The sequence below is a fragment of the Prionailurus viverrinus genome, chromosome A1 (genome assembly GCF_022837055.1).
Source record: "Prionailurus viverrinus isolate Anna chromosome A1, UM_Priviv_1.0, whole genome shotgun sequence".
NCBI classification, from domain to species: Eukaryota; Metazoa; Chordata; class Mammalia; order Carnivora; family Felidae; genus Prionailurus; species Prionailurus viverrinus.
Genome location: NC_062561.1, coordinates 143,729,619 through 143,749,727, shown reverse-complemented (window position 1 = coordinate 143,749,727; position 20,109 = coordinate 143,729,619). Strand labels below are relative to the sequence as shown.

Genomic DNA, 20,109 nt, shown 5'->3' with positions numbered 1-20,109 from the left:
CCCCTCAATCCTGATGATATTTTTCACTGGGATTATACGGCATTTATTAATCAATTTAGAACAACTATGCCTCTTACAATATTGTGTCTTTCTCTTTATAAGCACGTGTAGATTTATTCATATTTATGTATATTTGGTCTATAGACCACAGTTATTAATCTGCAAAGTAGATGAATGACTTTCCTCTTCCTAAAAGCCTAAATGGACTGCTCTTAGCATATATGGTTCTTAAGTGATTTTTAGTTGTTACAGACCGAGGGACCCAGGTTTAATGTCACCTCTTTACCACCTACCATATATAATTCATGTTTATTTGTTACATTGCTTCTAAACCATATGGCCTGAAACAAAACGAAGGTTTTAATTGTACGGGTGTAGACCCAAGGAAGGGGCTTACAGTGAAAGATAGCTCCCCTTCCAGATGTAGCCTCTCAGTTCTTGCTTTTTGCCCGATGCCGTCCACTTTCCTTTTCACATAAACTTCATCTGTCAAACAAGCTGTTGTCCAAGCATCCACTCCTGGAGTGTGGTGTTCAGGACCAGGCACTAAATTTGTGCAGAGGCTTTGATGCTGGAGTGTGGCCAGAAGAGAGTCACAATGAGGATGAAGGGATTGGAAACAAAGTCACGTAATTATATTACACTACACAATGTACACTGAGTGCTTACTATATTCCAGACACTGTTCCTGACTATCTCAATCCTAACTGTTCACTCAATCCTCATAGTACTCCAATGAGGATGGTTCTATTGTTATCCTCATTTAACAGAGGAGGAAATTAAGACAGAAAAGTTAACTGTCCACTATCGCAGTGCTAGTATGGCAAGGCACATCTTACAAGTCTATGCCTTTGGTTGGAGGAAATGAGGAGGAGTAAGTATAGGGAAGCATGACACTTACCTTTAAATTTTTGAAGAGCTATCACATGGAAGAAACCACCCATTTGTTTATGGGTGCCCAGAGACTAACATGTGGACAAACAGGCAAAAGTTGTTGATAAGTAGGTTTCTGGTTAATGAATACAATAATTTCCAAAGAATGAAATATATCTTAAGAAAGAATATGTGATCTTGCACGGTAGTGAGTTACTACTGGAAAAGTCCAGACAGAGACTGGCTGGTCCTGGTTGGGGATGCCAGCAAAATATTCAGGCACATATTTAGTGATTTTTATTAGTCATCCTCAAGGAACCCCAAGGCCTTGAGATGATGGTAAGTGGCTCACCTTTTAATTTTCAGCATGCTAGGGTTATGTATTATGGGTAGAGTGGCAACATTTTATTTATTTATTTATTTATAGAAGGAGAGAGTGGGAGCAGGGGAGGCACAGAGAGAGAGGGGGGACAGAAGGTCCCAAGCAGGCTCCAGACTGACAGCAGAGAGCCTGATGGGGGGCTCGAACTCACCAACTATGAGATCATGATCTGAGCTGAAGTTGGATGCTAACTCACTGAGCCATCCAGGTGCCCTAGAATGGCAACATTTTAATGAGTTCCAGGTTATCTACTTTACAGAAATAGGATTGAAAGGCTGATTCATATTAAGCAAAGCTGATAAAAATACATGAAACTTCACAACAGAAAAATTTGGATAAAAATCTGATAAAAGCAGCCACTGTGCACATGATAGTGGTTGTGAAGTATAGTAGTTGTGAACCTGGATTCCAGAGACACACATGTAGGTTCAAATCCCAGTTCTGTTGTTTACTAACTGTGTGACCTCAGGAAAGTTAACTTACCTCTAGTTTCCTCCTACATAAATTACTGTGTTAAAACCACGATCTCATTATTTAATCCCTGTAAAGGACAAATGAATGTGGATGAATGGATAGACAGACAGATAGATAGATAGATAAAGTGTGAGAACAAGAGTGAAGCAATAGCCTGGAACATAATAAGGAATAAATGTTTGCTATTATTTTCCAAAGAATGTCCATGATGTTTTAAATATTCAAACACTATCACAGGTACATTATTTTTAATTTTATTAATTGTCACAAATTGATACATTGTTTTGGAAAAAGCAGAGAGATATTGGCACATGGCAACTAACACAAACATAAGTCAAGAAAATATTAGACCAAGATAGATTAGAACAGACCTTCTCAAAAGTCTTCTAAAACCGTTGATTTATTTTTACTCATTTTAACAATCAAAAATAAGAATTTCATTGAGCATCCATTGTTATGCCTAGCACAGCGCTAAATACTTGAAGGAAAAATATATGAAGCACAGCAAATTGTCCTTGTCTTTAAGTAATTTATAATTTATCTGTTTGTGATCATAAAGACACATTTAAGAACATTCTAGATCCTAACACCTTTTTTGTTTTTAAGGACCTAACACCTTTAAGTAAAATCATTTTTGAAAGTAATCACTTACTTCAATAACCCTGCCATTGCTCAAAACATTTTTTGCTTCTCTTCCTTGGGATTGCCCTTGGAGTCATCATACAAATCATGTAAGAGAAGCAGACTCATTGTTCCATCTTCCCCAAGCACCTAGCTTGGTTGCCTGAATGAATCACTAGGTTTGGTGTTCAGTGACTTCTGGTTATTTTAAAATCTCAAATTCACCCTAAAAACAAGTTTCGCTATTATTCTTTTTTTAACGTTTATTTTTGAAATAGAAAGAACCCAAGTGGAGTAGGGACAGACACTTGAGAGGGGCAGAAGATCTGAAGCGGGCTCTGCACTGACAGCAGAGAGCCCGATGTGGGGCTTGAACTCAAGAACCATGAGAGCCAAAACCAGATGCTTAACTGACTGAACGACTCAGGTGCACCACATGTTGCTATTCTTGATGACCTTCCAAAGAATGTAGCACAGCATTACTGGACAGTAAGGAGCTGGAGGACCTCTATGCAGAGGCCCTTTCCCATCACCTCTGCATCTGCTGCAGCATCCAGCTGGGTGTTTGTCCACAGTGGGAGCATAAGATGTGTATGTTGGACGGAACCGAAGGGCCAGCAGCACATTAGCTGTTCAGCAACTGGAGACGGCAAGGTGGGCTGGGGGTAAAGGCGGGGAAGAGTTCCAGACGGGGGCGGAGGGGGACTTCCTTCCGTTCTGTTATTCTGAAACAGCACTACTCCTTAGACGTCCGGCTGTGACAGTGAAGGACAGAAAGGTCTGCCCGAAGCTGGCAGCAGATTTTCCCAATACTCCCTTCTGGCCCTGTGTTAAAAAAAAATAATTAAAAAATGCGTACCTGTTTCATAAGTCTAATATATATATATATATATATATGTATATATATATGTATATATATATGAATATAAAATAAATTAGTACGTATGCATGTATGTATTTGCCAAATACACATAGGTTTGGTAGATGATCAGGCAGAACTTCAGTTTCAACACACAGACTGAAAAACTATGTCCATCAATACTCTTCTCACATTTCTATCAAAAACAATCACTGGGTTTCACACCACCTCTCAGAAAAAGAATATGTGTTTAAATTTTACATGTTTTGGTGAACTACATGTATTCTGAAAATTCTAGCAGGGTCCTTCTAGCTCTACTCAATATTTTTATATAATGACAAATATATGAAGACGGGTTTAAAAAAAATGGTTATTTATTTTGTGTGTGTGTGTGTGTGAGAGAGAGAGAGAGAGAGCACAAGCAGGAGAGGGGCAGGGAGAGAGAGGGAGAGAGTTGTAAGCAGGCTTCACATGGTCAGTGCAGAGCCTGACGCAGGGCTCCAACCCATGAAGTGTGAGCTGAGCTGAAATTAAGAGCTCCAACCCATGACCTGAGCTGAAATTAAGAGTCGGCCACTTAATTGGCTGAGCCACCCAGGCGCCCCGAAGCTGGTTTTTAATGTAAAAACACAGTGTAAGTCTTCAAAAGTAACCAGAAACCGAATACAAATTATTTTGTTAATATTTGTTCTTGTTTTTAAACAAAGAAAGAAGCGTACAAAGGTTCCTGGTCACAGACCTTTGTAGTAAATATATTTATACAGTTTTTTCCACTTTATTTACAAAGCAATGAATATATTGACATTTTTTGGATGATGAAAATGTCAGAAATCTGGGATGTCTATGGGTTTTGGTGTAATCACAAATTGTTGTGAACATCAGTATGTTTGGGAGTTCAAGGTACAAGGAATGTCTGGCTTTGTTCTACAGAAAAATGTTTTCTCTTTACCTGGTAATGAATTTTAAGGATCCCTAGATAATAATTAAAGTAAGCCATATCTCACTTATTTGAACTATTTTAATCATCACCAAAGTTTGCTCTCCTCATCTTTTAATTATATTTGTATTACTTTGTTCTAAGTATGATACCTATAAAATCAATTTTCTCTGATAAGCATCCATATCTCCCAAAAGAAATGTCTGGCTAAATGATTTCTTGTCTGCTTTTACAATCTAAATAAATTTACGTTAGGGATGTTGTTTCAGGTAAAAAATGAAGAGTGTTCTAAATCCCACTGAAGGGGCGCCTGGGTGGCTCAGTCAGTTAAGTGGCCAACTCTGGATTTCAGCTCAGGTCATGATCTCATGGTTTGTGAGATCGAGCCCTGCATTGGGCTCTGCACTGACAGTGTGGAGCCTTCTTGGGATTCTCTCTCTCCCTTGCTCTCTGCCCCTCCCCTGCTCGCGCATGCACACACACTCTCTTTCTCTCAAATAAATAAATAAATAAATAAACATTAAAAAAATCCCGCTGAAATGCATAAAGAAATAAAAAATGGGTTAAATACATAACAGCACTGAAGAAAGACGAGGAGACAGCAGAGAGTTTGGTTTCTAAAAGAGGGAAACGGGATGGCATTGTATAGAGATAGACGAGAGAGAGTCAGAGATGCAGTGATTCATAACACAACAGTCATTCAAGAGGTCCTCAGAAAAATGTCTTCAATAACAAAGTGCATTGACAAAAAGCATGATTTGTAACAATTTATAACAAATAGTATAATTTAGAAGTTGTTAGACCTTAGAGAAAGTAAAGGCCTGTTATTCATCTTTCAACGATGACAAAGGAAGTTAATTAGAAGTTCCTAGAAAACCAAATGTTGTACAAAGAAAGTCACAGTCTAAGTATGAAACAAATTAAGATACGGCATACATGTGGACTACAGATGAAATGAAATATGACAGAAGGAAATTGATTTGAGCTTGATGCTTGGAACATTCTCCCACAAGAGGCTCAAGTGTCTTTAAAAAAAAATTTTTTTTTACGTTTATTTTTGAGACAGAAAGACAGAGCATGAACGGGGGAGGGGGAGAGAGAGGGAGACACAGAGTCTGAAACAGGCTCCAGGTTCTGAGCTGTCAGCACAGAGCCCGACGCGGGGCTCCAACTCACGGACCGTGAGATCATGACCTGAGCCGAAGTCGGCCGCCCAACCGACTGAGCCACCCAGGCACCCCTCAAGTGTCTTAAAACAGAATTATTTCTCTTTCTCCATAGTTCCATGCTTATGTCTTAGTTCTAAGTGAACATTTAGAAAATCATTAATGTATCAGGATATTAGACTGGAAATCTTATTGGCAGCACCAAGATATGGCAGACATGAGGTATCAAGGTCATAAGACAGACACTCTGCAGAAGTTTCAAAGGAGGTGGCCAAGAGCCAGTACCATGGCTCACCTGACTCTACCCTGGACAATCTAGCTCACAGACCAAAGGACCAGCTTCTCTGATTGAGAGCAAAGAGGGTGCCATTAAATTGGGATCAGACCACAGTCTCATAGTTTGTTTACATGAGGGAAGAGTGAAAGGTCCTCTAGTCAGTTTTGGCCCCCAAGTGAAAGAGAGCCAGCCTGGAGGTGTTCAAAATCTGGAGGTATTTAGAATCACCAGGAAGGATGATGAGACCTCTGAAACAGGGTGTTATTTCGAGTGACCTGCTGAAAAAGCCAGGATCTGAAGGGGGAAGTGGCAGTGAGAGAAAGCGATGCCTGTGGCATCCCAGGGGAAGGCTGTGAGGAACCATGGCAGTGCTCAGGAAGACCTGCCAGGCCCAGAAAATGCAGTCTTCCTGTTAGGCTGCTGGGCAAGGAGGAACAGTTAAGTCCCCTTTCCATCCTCTCTCTTCTCCCTTTCAATCTGAAGAGGTCAGGAATCATGGTTAGCAAGACGAGAAGGGAGGATTGAAAGCCTAAGAAAGAAAGAGAAGGACCAGTCTGACTGTCCCTAGTTTCCTGCCTATTGAAGGCAACCGATGGAAAACAGGAGATGTAAGCTTCATGTGTTCCAAGTTTTGATTTTACATGGAACTATACACTTTAATTACTGAATTAAGACTGTGTTTGCTAAATAAAGTGGTCGCAGGGCTTTCTATTGCCTAAGGCTACCCAACAAAGTCCTGGGGCATGTCCGTATTTTTAAATAGGGACAGAGAAAAGAATTCACCCAATGAGCAGGTTTAAAGAGACAGAGGGAGACAAAAATAAAGTTGCACTCTGATTATTACATTTCATGAATCCTGTTTGTTTAGTATGACAATTACAATAATAGTGTAAATGTTATTTACTAGATTTACATTTTTTTAAAAGTTTATTTATTTTGAGATATAGAGAGAGTGCAAGTGGGGAAGGGGCAGAGAGAGAGAGAGCAAGAGAGAGAGAATCCCAAGCAGGCTCCTCATCGCCAGTGCAGAGCTTGGCACAGGCCTCAAACTCATGAACCATGAGATCATGACCTGAGTGACATCGGACACTTAACCGACAGAGCCACCCAGGCACCCAGCTTTACAGCAGAACTCAATCGAGCAGAACTCAATGATGTAACTGTCATGGAACACCTTAAAGAAACCAAGCGGTAGATGAGGGAGAGAGAGTAGAGGGGAGCAGAAAGAGTTAATTGTTAAAAAAAAAATTTTTTTTTAATGTTTATTTATTTTTGAGAGAGGGAGAGATGGAGCATGAGCTGGGGAGGGGCAAAGAGCAAGAGAGACATAGAATCTGAAGCAGGCTCCAGGCTCTGAGCTGTCAGCACAGAGCCCGATGCGGGGCTCAAAGTCACAAACCATGAGATCATGACCTGAGCCTAAGTTGGATGCTCAACCAACTGAGCCACCCAGGTGCCCCGAGTTAATTCTTGTTTTACAAAGTGGAATTAAGAGATACTGCTTTATAGCAATGGATTAAGAAATAGATGGCTAAATAGAAAAAAAATTCAAATTTATAAAGGTAACCAAAAGAAGAAATAAAAATGTAATACATCAAAATTGGGAAAAGTACATCAGGAAGAAAAGGGGAATATTTTGTGATTTAAATACCTCAGTTTTTTAAAGGGTTAGCAGTAATTACAGCTTAAAATTGCTAAACCAGAAATAAGGTATAAGATTTCAAAACACAAGGGAGGGAGACAGAGGATCTGAAGCAGACTCCATGCTGACAGCAGAGAGCCCAACATGGGGCACAAAGTCACAAACCTGTGAGATCATGACCTGAGCCGAAGTCAGATGCTCAACTGACTGAGCCACCCAGGAGCCTCTAGTTTTAATTTTATATACTTGTATATTTTTTCATTTTTTACTGCATGCATAGTGTTTCTAACAATAAATAAAATGAGATTCGAGCAAAATAGTAATGTCAATTAGAAAATTCCTACCTGGCTCTAATCCAGGGCTTGGTGTGCATATTGAGACTGCTTCCCCAACTCCCATGTTTGTCAGAAGCAGGAGGCCAAAAGCCCCTTTCTGGGGCCAGCTCCTCTGCAATCGCCCTGATGTGGTAGGGTTCAAATCCACAGCACCCACCAATGTACCTGACCCCGAGTTTGTAGGCCTCTCTGGCATATTTCTGAATATCCCATCTGGTTGCAGCTCTGGGCTCCAGTCCTGCAACACAACCATCACAGCATTGCTGTTACTGTCCTTGTATTCAAATCACAGGTGCTCTGATGGGCATTTTTTACAATTAGAAAATCACGAACTTTAGATTCTGCTCAATTTTCATTAACATTGAACGTTTTTGTCTTAATGAGGTCTCTATTTGTAAGACTGTACCATAGCTATTTATTATGGCCGTTTCCATGTTGTCAGCACAAGAAAACACAAGGACCTCTGATATGTGGCTGGGCTTACCAAAGGGATATTCTGGGAGATCCACAAACCCTCCTTTGCCACAGTCCGGTGTATGGAAGCCTAGGGACTGCACCATCAGATGCGCCTTCGACCCTGCAGCCTGTAGGCCCGCCTTCATGAGTTTCATCGTCTTCAAGCTGGTGCTGGGTCCAAATCGGCAGTTCACGCCTACAATCGCAGCCCCTAGGCAAAGAAATAAAGGATTTATATATTTTATTTATTTTATTTTTCAGTTGTTGGAAATTGCCTTAGAAATTAGCTATCCTTCTCCACCGCCCAAGTTTTACAAATAAGGAAACCAATTCCAGTTAATTCTGTTAGCAATGAACGGCTCTCACAATATTAAGCAAACTTTGTTAAATTTTATAAACAATCACACGATGCATCCAGATTACCTGCCTTCACCAGCTTAACGGCACATTCTCCAGGTGGTACACCATGCATGTCTCCGTCTGGGCCTATGCACATGGTAGCTGCCACAGGTTTACCCAACGCTTTTAAGACTTCCACAGCCCACATGGCTTCTTCGGCATGCTCAAAATACTAAGAGAAATTTCACCATTTCTATTGGTCCAAATGTAAAGCAGATTTTGAAAGGTGGAATGCAAATGTTGCCAAATAGTTATAAAAATAAATAAATATATGTGGTAAAACTTGCTAGGAACAGGTATTTAGCAGACTAAAGAATACTTTTTTTAAAAGTTTATTTATTTATTTTGAGGGAGAGAGAGAGAGAGAGAGCTCATGCAAGCAGGGGAGAAACAGAGTGGGGGGGTTGGAGAGAGAATCCTAAGCAGGCTCTGCACTCAACACAGAGTCCAACATGTCACTCGATCCCATGACCCTGGGATCGTGACTTGAGCCAAAATTAAGAGTTGGACACTCAACCAACTGAGCCACCCAGGCACCCCTAAAGAATGCTTTTCTAAAGTACACATTTTAATTCCTTTAACAATAATATATAGATTTTCATTTGGGGATCATTGATTCAGCAAGATGATGACTGTTAGGAAAAAAACAGAAGCAAAAACCAAAAAGGTTTTTAAAGTAATTGAGTATTTAAATTCATAATTTTGAAGGAATTTTATTAATAAACTCTTTTATGGAACTGGGGTAATCTCCAAAAAAAAATTATGAGTAGTGTATTATGCTTAATACTTCAAAGTGATTTTATATTCACTTCTAGTTAGACGTTCATAAGTGCTCCATGAAGTAGGGAGAAATATGATGATTTCTGCCCGTCGAGAATGCTGAGGCACAGGGCAGGGAGGAGTAGCTACCGAGTTTCTTTGCCGAGGGTGGACAAGACACCTTGTCTGGTAAACCCAGGCCATTTGCAGGGGTGCTTCCCAGGAATGTCTTTAAGGGCCAACACTGAAAAGCTGACCTTAAGTAAGTGAAGAAAAGTCAGCAAAAATCTCCCTGTCTTCTTCCTTCTTGACTTAGATTCTGCAGAATCAGTGTGTGGGGAATGGCAGAGGGAGTCCACAGAGAGGCTCTTGCAAAACAAACTGGTGTCCTCATCCATCTGGAGAACCTATCAGGTGGGGTTTGTGACCGTCTCTGCAGATGATTCTTGCCAGGTGTGTCTGTCAGGCTTGGCTGGCCCTGAGCCTTAGGAAGGTTGACCAAGCAAGGACTTCAATAGGTTCAGAGAGTGGTTAGGGAAATAGCAGTTGGGAGGCTATTGTCCTTGTTGAGGGTAGAGATTTGGGTTGAGAGCTTGACCTTACATGGTAACAAAGGTGGGGAATGGGGAATGAGGGCTTTTTTTTTTTAATGTTTATTTATTTTTGAGAGAGAGAGAGTGCAAGCCAGGCAGGGGCAGAGAGAGGGGATCCAAAGTGGGCTCTGTGCGGACAGCAGTGAGCCCAATGTGGGGCTCGAACTCATGAACTTTGAGATCATGACCTGAGCCGAAGTCAGACGCTCAACCAGCTGAGCCATCCAGGTGCCCCGGGAATGAGGGCTTTTTAATTTTTGGAAGTGGAAGGAAGAGAATGTTCTGGGCCTTCATGTCCAATCAATGATCAATTCTTATTGATTTTTTTCTTCAAAATATCACTCACATATCATAGCTTGAGGGAAAGCCGAGGGATTGGGGTAAGCACAGCATGAACAGAGGAGGGCAACGAAACTACTTGGTACTGAGTATTGTTAGTGGGGCCTGCATGAGCCCGAGCAACCATCTACCTCCTAAGCTTTGCTCTCACAGCCTCTAGCTCACGCACACAGCCCCTTCCTGCCCTGCCCCTCCCGCAGGAGAGACTGCTTCCTGAATCACCGTCCCCTTCTCACCCAACATTGCACGGTCCCCTGTGAGTCAGCTGCTACAACCACCCAAAAGAACACGAAGGCTACAGGTAGGCCTGTCCTGGGTCTGCCCTTTGGCTTCACACAGAACCTAGCACACAATTGAGAGGATGTTTGCCTTGATTACAGTGCATTTAAACAAACCTTTGACCCTGTACCCTGAGGAAACGAAGGCACAAAGCAATCCAATACCCTCCTGAAAGCTAAAGACTATGCAGTTGTATTTGTCAAAATAGTGTTTCCCTAAAACACGAACCTTACCTCGGCAATCAAGAAGTCCACATTTTTCCTGGCAAAAACATCTAGCTGGCGTTGAAAGAGTTGTTTAACTCTAGCTTCATCCTTGTGGTGTGTGTACGCCGATGTCTGGCAGATCCCCCCTGCCACCAAAGCGTCACCTTTTCCAGCCACTTCCCTGGCAAGGTCACAGGCAGCGGCGTTCACATCTTCCCACTGAAGTTGGAGAGCAAGAGTTCAGATGGTGAGCCTGGCGTTTTAGAGGTAAAATATTACAAATAACCAAAGGGGCAATGAGCAAGTAAGACGAGTTCAAGGTATGGGGTAAACTGCAAGTTGGGAAGACCAGCAGAGTTGGGTACCTTCTCCTCTACTACCAGTGAGCATATAGTTCCATGACTGGACTTGCCACACTGGATCTTGGTAAATGTTTGTTTGCCTCCCTCACTTGACTGTGAGCCACTTAGGAATCAGGTCTGTGGCTTTCTTTCATCTTTGTTTCAAGCATAGAGATTGGACTATAGCAGGTACTCAAGGAATGCTGGTTGGTTGAATACATGGGCATGAACATTTGCAAGTATTAACACTTTTCACGTATGGAATATCTCACAATACTTCCACATTCTTCTCCTTATCTCCTTTTCTCAACAACCCTATGCATTTAAGCATAAATTATCTCTATTTGCAGAGAGAAAACCAATGCTCCCTGCAGTCAAGTGTCTTGCACAAAGTCACACACCCAATAGATGGCAAAGTTGAGTATCAAACCCAATTCTTCTCATTCCTAGGCCAGTGCCATATTCCCAAGGACCACCCTGTCTCCAGATGGACAAGTCAGAAGAGAAGACAGTGAAATAAGGGAAAAAGGCATCTATAAAATAATAGCACAGAAGGATGACCATGTCCTTCCAATGGCCAATTCCTTCCTAGTCCTATCCTCCCCACATACCTCAGCTAAAGAGGCAGAAAAAAAAGCTCATTTATTTAGTATATATTCATTTACATAATAATTAATTCTTTAATAGACATTTTGTGTGGAGTTTGTAGCAAAGTATAGTAACACATCAGGTCAATTCCATAGCTTCCCGTCAAGAGGTTACTTTTTTTTTTTTTAACGTTTATTTATTTTTGAGACAGAGAGAGAGAGAGCATGAACAGGGGAGGGTCAGAGAAAGAGGGAGACACAGAATCTGAAACAGGCTCCAGGCTCCGAGCCATCAGCACAGAGCCCGATGCGGGGCACGAACCCACGGACTGTGAGATCATTACCTGAGCTGAAGTCGGACACCCAACTGACTGAGCCACCCAGGCTCCCCAAGAGGTTACTTTTATTACAGATGATCCCTGACACTTTCCTCCTCCCTCCCTTCACACCTGCCCCCACACCAAAATTACCTTGCTCTCCATATTGTCCTCATTGGCAGAAAAGGTGAAAGTCTGCATGACATTTGATCCTGCTCTCAAGAATTCCATGTGAAGTTGACGAACTACAAGGTAGATTTTGAATTAAAATTAAGAAGATAAAAACCATAGGAGCTTTCATTTATAGCAAAAGTAGCTTACCCACTCACATCTCTTTTAATCAAACACATTTCAAACCTTGTACTTATAAAAGATTGCAGATTACGGTCAGTAGAATTCAAGGACAGAACAAGGCAAAGTCAATACCAAACTGGGGCTATTTGGAGTAGCCTCATGTTGCCCTGTCGATGGGCCTCAACAGCCTGGTGCAGTCGCAGGAAGAGATTAAGGCCTGGTTGGCCAACTGCCCCCTCAATCTTTTGGTCTAGAGAGGGTTTATTCATTTGCCTGTGTTGTGAGGGATGTGGCTGGTCTACTTATAGTCAGCACTGGGAGCCCTCAAAAAAGGATGAGGAAATTCTCAAATTGGACAGAGTGTATGTGGGTTGTGCCCCCATCAAACAGATTCAACAGCAAGCGGCTGCTAAGGTGCCATCAGAGAGCTTTTGTTGGCCTATCAGAACACCCTTTCCTTCTCTCTCTTCATCCTTGTTATTTCAACATTTTCTGGTTTAGCAGAAGAATCTTCTAAAATGAAGAACAGGGGCACCTGGGTGGCTCATTTGGTTGTGTTTGACTCTTGATTTTGACTCAGGTCATAACCCCAGGTTCGTGAGATCAAGCCCCTCGTCGGGCTCTGCGCTGACAGCATGAAGCCCACTTGGGACTCTGTTTCTCCCTCTCTCTTTGCCCCTCCCCTGCTTGCACATGCTTGCACCACGTGCTCTCTCTTTCTCAAAATAAATAAACTTAAAAATAAATAAATAAAATGAAGAACAAGTTTTCCTTGGGCCAGATGAAAACTTCATGCTAAGCACCAGAGAAATAAAACCTGGTCCCACCACATAACTCTGGGCGTTGGATGAAACAATGCAAATGCCATCAGGGACTTAGGACACGTGGGACCCTTCACACTGGTTAACTCACAAGTCCTGACAACTAGCCCATCTCACACCCTCATGTGAGCATGGATCAAGAAACTGACCCTTGGGAAAGTCAAATGACTTGTCCAAGGTCACATGGCTGGTCGGCAGAAGAACCAGGACAGGATCCCAGGCTTCTCAGATACACCGCGCATATATGAATAAAATCAGAGCAAACTGAAAGTTCCATTCCCAGCTTGTATCCATTTCATTCTTTCACTTTATCTTCCCCTTTAATTTAGGACCTTGCTCTCAATAAAGAGTAAAAGCAGAATTAAAGCTCCAGTGGATGTTACTCACCAATACCATCCCAATTTCTACCTCCAACTCATTGTTTTTTGGTTTTTTTTTCTAGCTAAGGGGATGAGGTGAAACTGTTTATTTCTTCACACCCCTCTCCCCCAGCAAACCCCAAATGTCTACTCTCTATGCTCTGTTAATCTGGTGGTTACCATTAATCATCTTTACCAAACACGGTTCTAGTATAATAAGCAAATTAGCCAGAAGGATTAACGTGAAGCCATAACACATTAGGTTCAGGAAACTCTTGACTATCCACAAGGTGAATATTCATGGGACAAATATTAAGGTGTATAATTTAACACCTCCTATATATGGAGATGCAAGCGTGTGGTGGTGGGCGGGGGTGGTGGTGGGAGAGGACATTTTATTCTATGTGCTTCAGCCATGTACTGTCACCGTCTACATCTTGGTGATTCTGGCAAGGGAAACAGTCCTTAGAAAACACTGAGAATTATTCCTTTATATTCTCTCAGTCAGATTGAAGCAAACTGTCACCCAGATAAACGCTGTCGGGGCTGCTGGCACTGACCTGCATTGGGATATTCCAACACGGCTTCTGGAGTCCAGAGCCCCGCCTTCACGTAGCCCCTCTTCTCCAGAGTTAGGAGAAAGCTGCCGTCTCCAACCACAACCTCCCCATTCTCCAGACGTTCCAAAATACCCTGGAGAAAAGAAAGAAAAATCACCCAAGATGCCTCTTTTTTTTTTTTTTCCCCTTAAAGCAGTTTCCAATTTTAGGAAAGGTGGTCCTATGTTCTTATAGATCCAGTTCTGTCAAAATCCTCAATGTCTAACAATATTCTAGAAAGACTGAGTATACTATATTTCCTGGACATTCCAGGTACTTGTGTTGTGCAAAGTGCTGTGACTGTTTTTTCTCAAATAATGTTTACACTGAGTCAAATTATAGTGAAAGTGCTGATTCTGCGATATACTGTTTTCTCAACATGTTTGTGGCAGACACTGATAGTTGCCTAATTAGTATGTATTTCCTCTTCTCTTCTTTGTTAATGTATTTCATTTGGGGAGACAATGTCCTCAACTTAAAAAAAATTCTCTGGCGGAGGGGCAGTGCATGCCTGAGTGGCTCAGTCGGTTAAGTGTTTGACTTCAGCTCAGGTCATGATCTCGCAGTTTGTGGGTTTGAGTCCTACATTGAGCTCTGTGCTGACAGCTTAGAGCCTGGAGCCTGCTGCGGATTCTGTGTCTCCCTTTCTCTCTGCCCCCTCCTACTCTCTCTCTTTCTCTCTTTCTCAAACATAAACAAACATTAAAAGAAAATTTATTAAAAAAATTCTCAGGATGCCTGGGTGGCTCAGTTGGTTAGGCGTCTGACTCTCGGTTCCTGCTCAGATCATGATCTCACAGTTTGTGGGACTGATCCCTGCATTGGGCTCTGCAATGACAGCATGGAACCTGTTTGGGATTCTTTCTCTGCCCCTCCCTGGCTCACACTCTATCTTGCTCTCTCTCAAAATAAATAAATACACTTAAAAAAAAATTCTCGGGCTCCCTTCCGCTGGGGGGAGGTGGGTATATTACATAGAGCTGGCCAATGAGACATGGGCAGAAGCCAGTTAAAGATTTCTGGCAAAGTTTTGCTTTCCCGATATAGATGGGCACTCTCTTCCATCGTGGCACTTTTTCTCCTTCCTGACTAGAATGTCAATATAAGCCCTAGAGGTATACCAGTCATCCTGCAGCCATGCCATTGAAAGTCACACACTAAGGCAGGTGGAGCCGACTAATAGTTACTGTCCTCACAGCCGCAGGGTTTTAACGGCATCTTTGCGTAGCTGCAGCAGCCATGGACTGTTAGGCCTCACGTTAGGGGAGAAAACTAGCCTCTTTTTTTTTGCATAAACCACTAAACATAATCCTAGGGGACAGAAAGTTTCATAACTATGCCCCTACATTTTCCAGCATGTTCATATATGTTTTCATTTGGTACTCCCGACAACTCTGTGAGCTAGGCAGGGCAGATGGTTTTTATTCCCATTTTATAAATGAGGAAACTGAGGTTCAACAAGACTAAGTGACTTGTCCAAGATCACAGAGCTAAGAAAGATTACAAAGCTAAAGTGGACTTCAGATCTTCTAAATTCCTAATCTACTCTCTTTCTAATCCCACTTTTCTGTTTGGCCCACCCATACTTGAATAAAAGGCTGTACCCAGAGCAGTTCTCCAAGGGCTTACAGTTTCCATTGTCTAAAATGTGCCTCCCCAAATACCTGCCTCCCCCAAATACCTGCATGGCTCACCGTCACATTCCTTCAGGGCTTTGGTCAAGGGTCATCTTTTCAGGGAGGCATTCCCTGACCATCCTATATGAAAACTGCAAACACTCCCATGGTGACCCCTACTCCTCTTGTAAAGATTGCATTAGCTGAAGATACAATCTTTTATTGAAAATACAAGGCCAGTTCACTTTAGCCCTGTCTACAGCTAGACACACAGCAATGCATGAGTGGGAGAGAAATGCCTTCAGTTGCCCCTTCTAACCAGCCATATCTGCAGCCCAGGAAGGTACATTAGAAAGAGTTGCAGTGGAGGCCGCCATATCTAGAGCATCTCCATTTTTGTGCGGAGGGAAGTGAAATGGAATACAAGCTGTGTTAGCTATATTAACCATAAACACTGCTTTGACTCTGGTTATTTTTTCCATATTTTATATCTAAAGATGAATTTTAGTTGAATGTGGAAGAAATGTTAATATTTATTATGATTCTCATCTAGTTCTCTATTCCTTCCAAGATATGCAATTTGCTCTTTTAATGTTGTACTTTTGAAACATAAAAAAAGACTTCAGCTTTAAATTTTCATGCGAACTTTCCACATGCCAGGTACAGTTCCAGGCAAGAGGGATAAACATTGGACTAAGACAAGGCCCCTGCCCTCAAGAAACTCAAAGTCTGCCCACCCGGAGGAAGGCTGATGGGTCAAAAAATCATCACAATATATGTAATAAAGAAATGCTGCAGAGGAATACAGAACAGAAAATCAGAGGTATAGTCATCTGTATAAAATCTCATCTTGGAAATCTAACACTTCAATTATAAGCTAAGATTCAAATTTAATAGTACACACCAAACAATTCTAGAGGGGAAAAACACTGGCATACAGTTTAGGTGTTATAAGTTAGTATCTCACCTACCACATTCAACCTGTCTCAGGGTTATGCCAAGTGTATCTATTTAACACTTCTTAGATACGTACCCACATCCTTACTGTCCCTGGATTATTGAAATGACCTCCAATTTGCTCCCACAGCCCACTCTGTTGTATCTTCCACTGCTACAGACCAAAGCCTTGCCTGTCTGACTCTTACTTGTGATTACTTCCTCCTTTGTGTTCTGCTTCAGGTCAAACACCCTCCATTCCTGCATCTGTCACCTGTAGCTATAGTATCTGGTTACTTACCTGTCCCCTCTATTTGGCTTTAAAATGCTTGAGGCTCAGGTGACAAATCTCATTTGTCTGTATCCCTACCACCTCAAACAGCACCTAACAAAGAGTAGGCTCTTAACAAACTATGCCAAGAGTCAGCAGACAGATAAGATTTTTGAAACTGTCACTTGTGTCTTATGTGCTACAAGTTTAGTCCTGAGGAGAGAGAGAGAAAAAAAAAATGACACTCTTTAACAGAAAATTAGCTAGCTAGGGTTTTAAGAAAATTATAGTGCCTATTTTGATTGTGATCTTCACGATAACAAGTTAAGCCATTTTGATCTGTTATCTAGATGTTTGTCCAAAATTTTAAATTTTGCCAGTTTTCTTAAAAAGCCATTAGCAAAATAGCTATATTATCAAGACTTGAATTCAGAGCACCTTTAAGCCTCTCCTTCATTGCTCTATCTACCACCCTAGTTAATTACTACACCAGCTGATCTAAAGACAGCTCCAGAATGACAGGGGACTCTGTAAAATAAAGAGCAATGTAAATTAATTTGCAGTACATTTATATTTTCAGTCCATCCTCCCTTTCAATTTGGCAGTGACTCTGCCTTGGATCTGGTAGTGAGCTCTGAGAGGCATTTATGGTTCCTTGTTGCAGATGTCAGTATCTAGACTTCTGGATTTAAGGTATGGCTTCAGGGCACCTCTGATCAGACAGATGAGTAGACCAACTTCATTCACCCTCGGCCAGACGCTGCCAGAGATCCAATATGCCTGAAGTTGCCACTAGGACTGCTCTTGGGGATTAATGAAGCGATTGGAAGTGTCCCCTGTGGCAACTAAATGAATTCTTAAAATGTACCTGTTGGCTGACAGGACAGGTGAGATTAGCTGCTTCCCACTAACATTTTAATTCCCAGGTACACATTAACATGGTTATCATACGATAATCTTGGCGTTGCAAGAGCAGAGGCTGGGAAGAAATTGAACAGGGACAGCATATTTTAAAAACCTTTTAAAAAGTGAGCCAAAGGTGAACACAGTAATACAGAAAATTTAGAGAAAGAAATCAGCACAATGTCTTTATCTTTTATTAAGCTCATTTACTTCAATGCCCATATTTTACTTTTATAAAACATATCCAAAGATTTTTTTTTAATTGTTAAAGTCATATTCCACATCTTATGCAACTATTACCATTATTATTTCTTTCCTTTCACTGCATATATAAATATTTACACAGTTGGGGTCGGTCTGTATAGTATAACTCCTTTTGTAACTTAACTATTGTCAAAGCAGTTTGCTTGTTCTCATACTTAGCTTCTTAATTGGCTGCCTAATAACTTATTAAGTGGATGCACCTTTATTTAGGGAGCGCACCATCATTGGGCATCTTGATTGTTGCTAACTTTTTAGGAGAAAAAGATCAGTGGTGCATACTTACATGCCTATATAGCTTCTCCCTTCCCCCTCTGAGTTTCAGGGCACAGCTGGGTTGCTTTGAGGGATCCTGGAGATGTCCTGCGTCCAAGTTCATGCCTTTCCTAATTTTGTTTTGTCACCCCTTTTCCTCACCAACTACACACCTAGCATAGAAACGTTGGGGGGTGGGGGTGGGGGGGACAAAGCTGACACTTGGTGAACAGAGAGGGAAAGAGGCCTAGAGAAGGAACCAGGTAGCCGGTTCTACTGAAAAGGGTAGGCAGAGCGCCGCTACCCCACTAACCTGCGCACTTCCCTACCAACCCCCCCCCCCCCCCCACTCCGCGGTGGGGGTCTGGGAGCATCTTGCACCCCTGGTTTCAGGCCAGCCCATCAGTTGCAGGGCCAGGCTGCTACCCTTCCCAAAACGCCAGAGAACCAAGCTCTGGGGCTAGTTGAGCCCAAGACCTGAGGTAGGCTGAGGGTAGAAAATGTGAGCGCGGCGCCTGAGTCCGGAGCTAGACTTCAAATCCCCGCTCCACCCTGGACTAGATGGGTGACCTTGAGCTAGTGGCCTTTCTGGGCCTCAGTTTCCTCACCTGAAAAATGGGAATAATTGTGCGCAGTCCGTGAAGTGTGGGGCACCGAGTCCGGGCTCAGTAAATTATCTATTCCTCACGCCAAGGCGGTATTGTCGCCCCGGGCAAGTGGCGATCGCGTATACTGAGACACAGAGCCCTCCAGGTGCCCGGCCAGGGCCGCAGAGCTCATTCAGGGGTTGAAGTGGGGTCTCAAGTCAGGCGCTGGGAGCCCCGCGGCCGGGCGCGCTGAGTACCTCGCTGACTCCCGGAAACTCACCTTTTTGGCCCCGGGGCCTCCGGCTGGAGCCATCTCGCCGCGGCTGTGCGGCCGCCGGGTCCGCGAGAGCGCGCCTAGCTCTGGAACCCGCCCCTCGCCCGGGGGAGGGCCCCCAGCAGAGCCGCCGGCCCCGTTGACCCAGGGTGTCCGGTGGCCTCGGAGCAGGCTCCCGCGCCCGCGCCCTCGGCCTCCTCGGCCTCGCCATGCTCCGCCCGGGCGCGCAGCGGGGCCTCCTGCTGTCGAGTCTCCGGCTGCAGGGCTCCCCCGGCCGCCCGCGCTCAGCCTGCGGCCGCCAAGGGTGAGTGGGGGCCCGGCCGGCGCCGAGGCCCGCGGATGGGCTGCTGCCTGGGTGGGAGCCAGGGCCTGAGGCAGTCTGCCGGGTCGGGGGAGCCTGGGCCTCTGAGAAATGGGCATTCGGATTTCTTCTAGATGTACGTGTTTTCTTTTACACGCGCTGGTGGACAAAGTGAAACAGTATCAAAGGGTTCCCAGTGCGAAGTTACTCCTACCCCCATCTCCCAGTCAACTTGTTAACAGTGTCTTCTGTATTTTTCCAGAGATTGTCTATGTGTAAACAAACATAGGAAGATACACACCATACACACACACACACACACACACACACACACACACACGGTGTATATCTGTCTATGGTATATAGAGATATATATTCCTCTTTGCCTTACTTACACCTTGCTTTTTACAACGTGTCCTGGAGAGGCCCACGATCCTGCTAGGTAGAAAGTCACGCAAATAAATATATGAGACCACTGAGCAGTAACTATAAAATTAGAGGAGGCTGTACGTGGTGAGGAAGTTAAACGAAGAAGAACATTTAACTCCGTCTGGCTCTCCGCAGCCTGGAAAGCATTGGATGGAGGAGATGATCCAAGACCTACAGGAGCTAAAGTTCTTAATAATGGTTTTTCATGGAATAGAATGATTATGTGTGTTCTCCAAGTAGACTGAAAAAAAAATACTCTTTAACTCTTTTGGGAAAAAAAAATAGAAGTCATGTTCAATTCTTGAGCTATATTTGTTATCTACAATGGACCAGAATTATATGGAATGGGTTTCAAAGTCCT

The 20,109-nt window shown here is 43.0% G+C and overlaps 2 protein-coding genes across 6 annotated transcripts in view; one reads left to right on the top strand and one right to left on the bottom strand.

Annotated features, from left to right (window-relative positions):
* Positions 1-1,967: 1,967 nt before the first annotated feature.
* Positions 1,968-19,214, bottom strand: LOC125172164 (S-methylmethionine--homocysteine S-methyltransferase BHMT2). 4 transcript variants are annotated; one of them, XM_047869797.1, is made up of 9 exons: positions 19,025-19,142; positions 17,607-17,717; positions 13,877-14,009; positions 11,996-12,087; positions 10,625-10,816; positions 8,446-8,593; positions 8,051-8,233; positions 7,576-7,804; positions 1,968-3,175 (listed from the first exon to the last, which is right to left on the bottom strand). In XM_047869797.1, exons 4-9 carry the CDS (start codon positions 12,071-12,073, stop codon positions 3,094-3,096), a joined length of 912 nt encoding a protein of 303 aa, XP_047725753.1. In that variant the 5' UTR covers positions 12,074-12,087; positions 13,877-14,009; positions 17,607-17,717; positions 19,025-19,142; the 3' UTR covers positions 1,968-3,093. The 4 variants fall into 4 exon arrangements, with proteins under 4 accessions (XP_047725753.1, XP_047725761.1, XP_047725742.1 ...); XM_047869805.1 differs by lacking the exon at positions 19,025-19,142 and adding an exon at positions 18,189-18,319; XM_047869786.1 differs by lacking the exon at positions 17,607-17,717 and having other exon boundaries at positions 19,025-19,214.
* The window catches only part of DMGDH (dimethylglycine dehydrogenase), a 68,822-nt gene continuing 67,902 nt past the window's right edge, over positions 19,190-20,109 (top strand). For both annotated transcript variants that reach the window (XM_047869771.1, XM_047869761.1), the window contains exon 1: positions 19,190-19,322. In XM_047869771.1, the coding sequence (XP_047725727.1) occupies positions 19,228-19,322 (95 nt within the window). In that variant the 5' untranslated portion in view covers positions 19,190-19,227. The remainder of the gene's footprint in view (positions 19,323-20,109) is intronic.

Coding starts and splice junctions, on each gene's coding strand:
- LOC125172164 (XM_047869786.1), bottom strand. CDS start 19,057: ATGGCTCCAGCCGGAGGCCCCGGGGCCAAAAAG. Junction 7,805..8,050: donor TCTCCCAGAATATCCCTTTG/GTAAGCCCAGCC, acceptor GTTGTGTTGCAG/GACTGGAGCCCAGAGCTGCA. Junction 3,176..7,575: donor AAGCCCTGGATTAGAGCCAG/GTAGGAATTTTC, acceptor TTTTTAACACAG/GGCCAGAAGGGAGTATTGGG.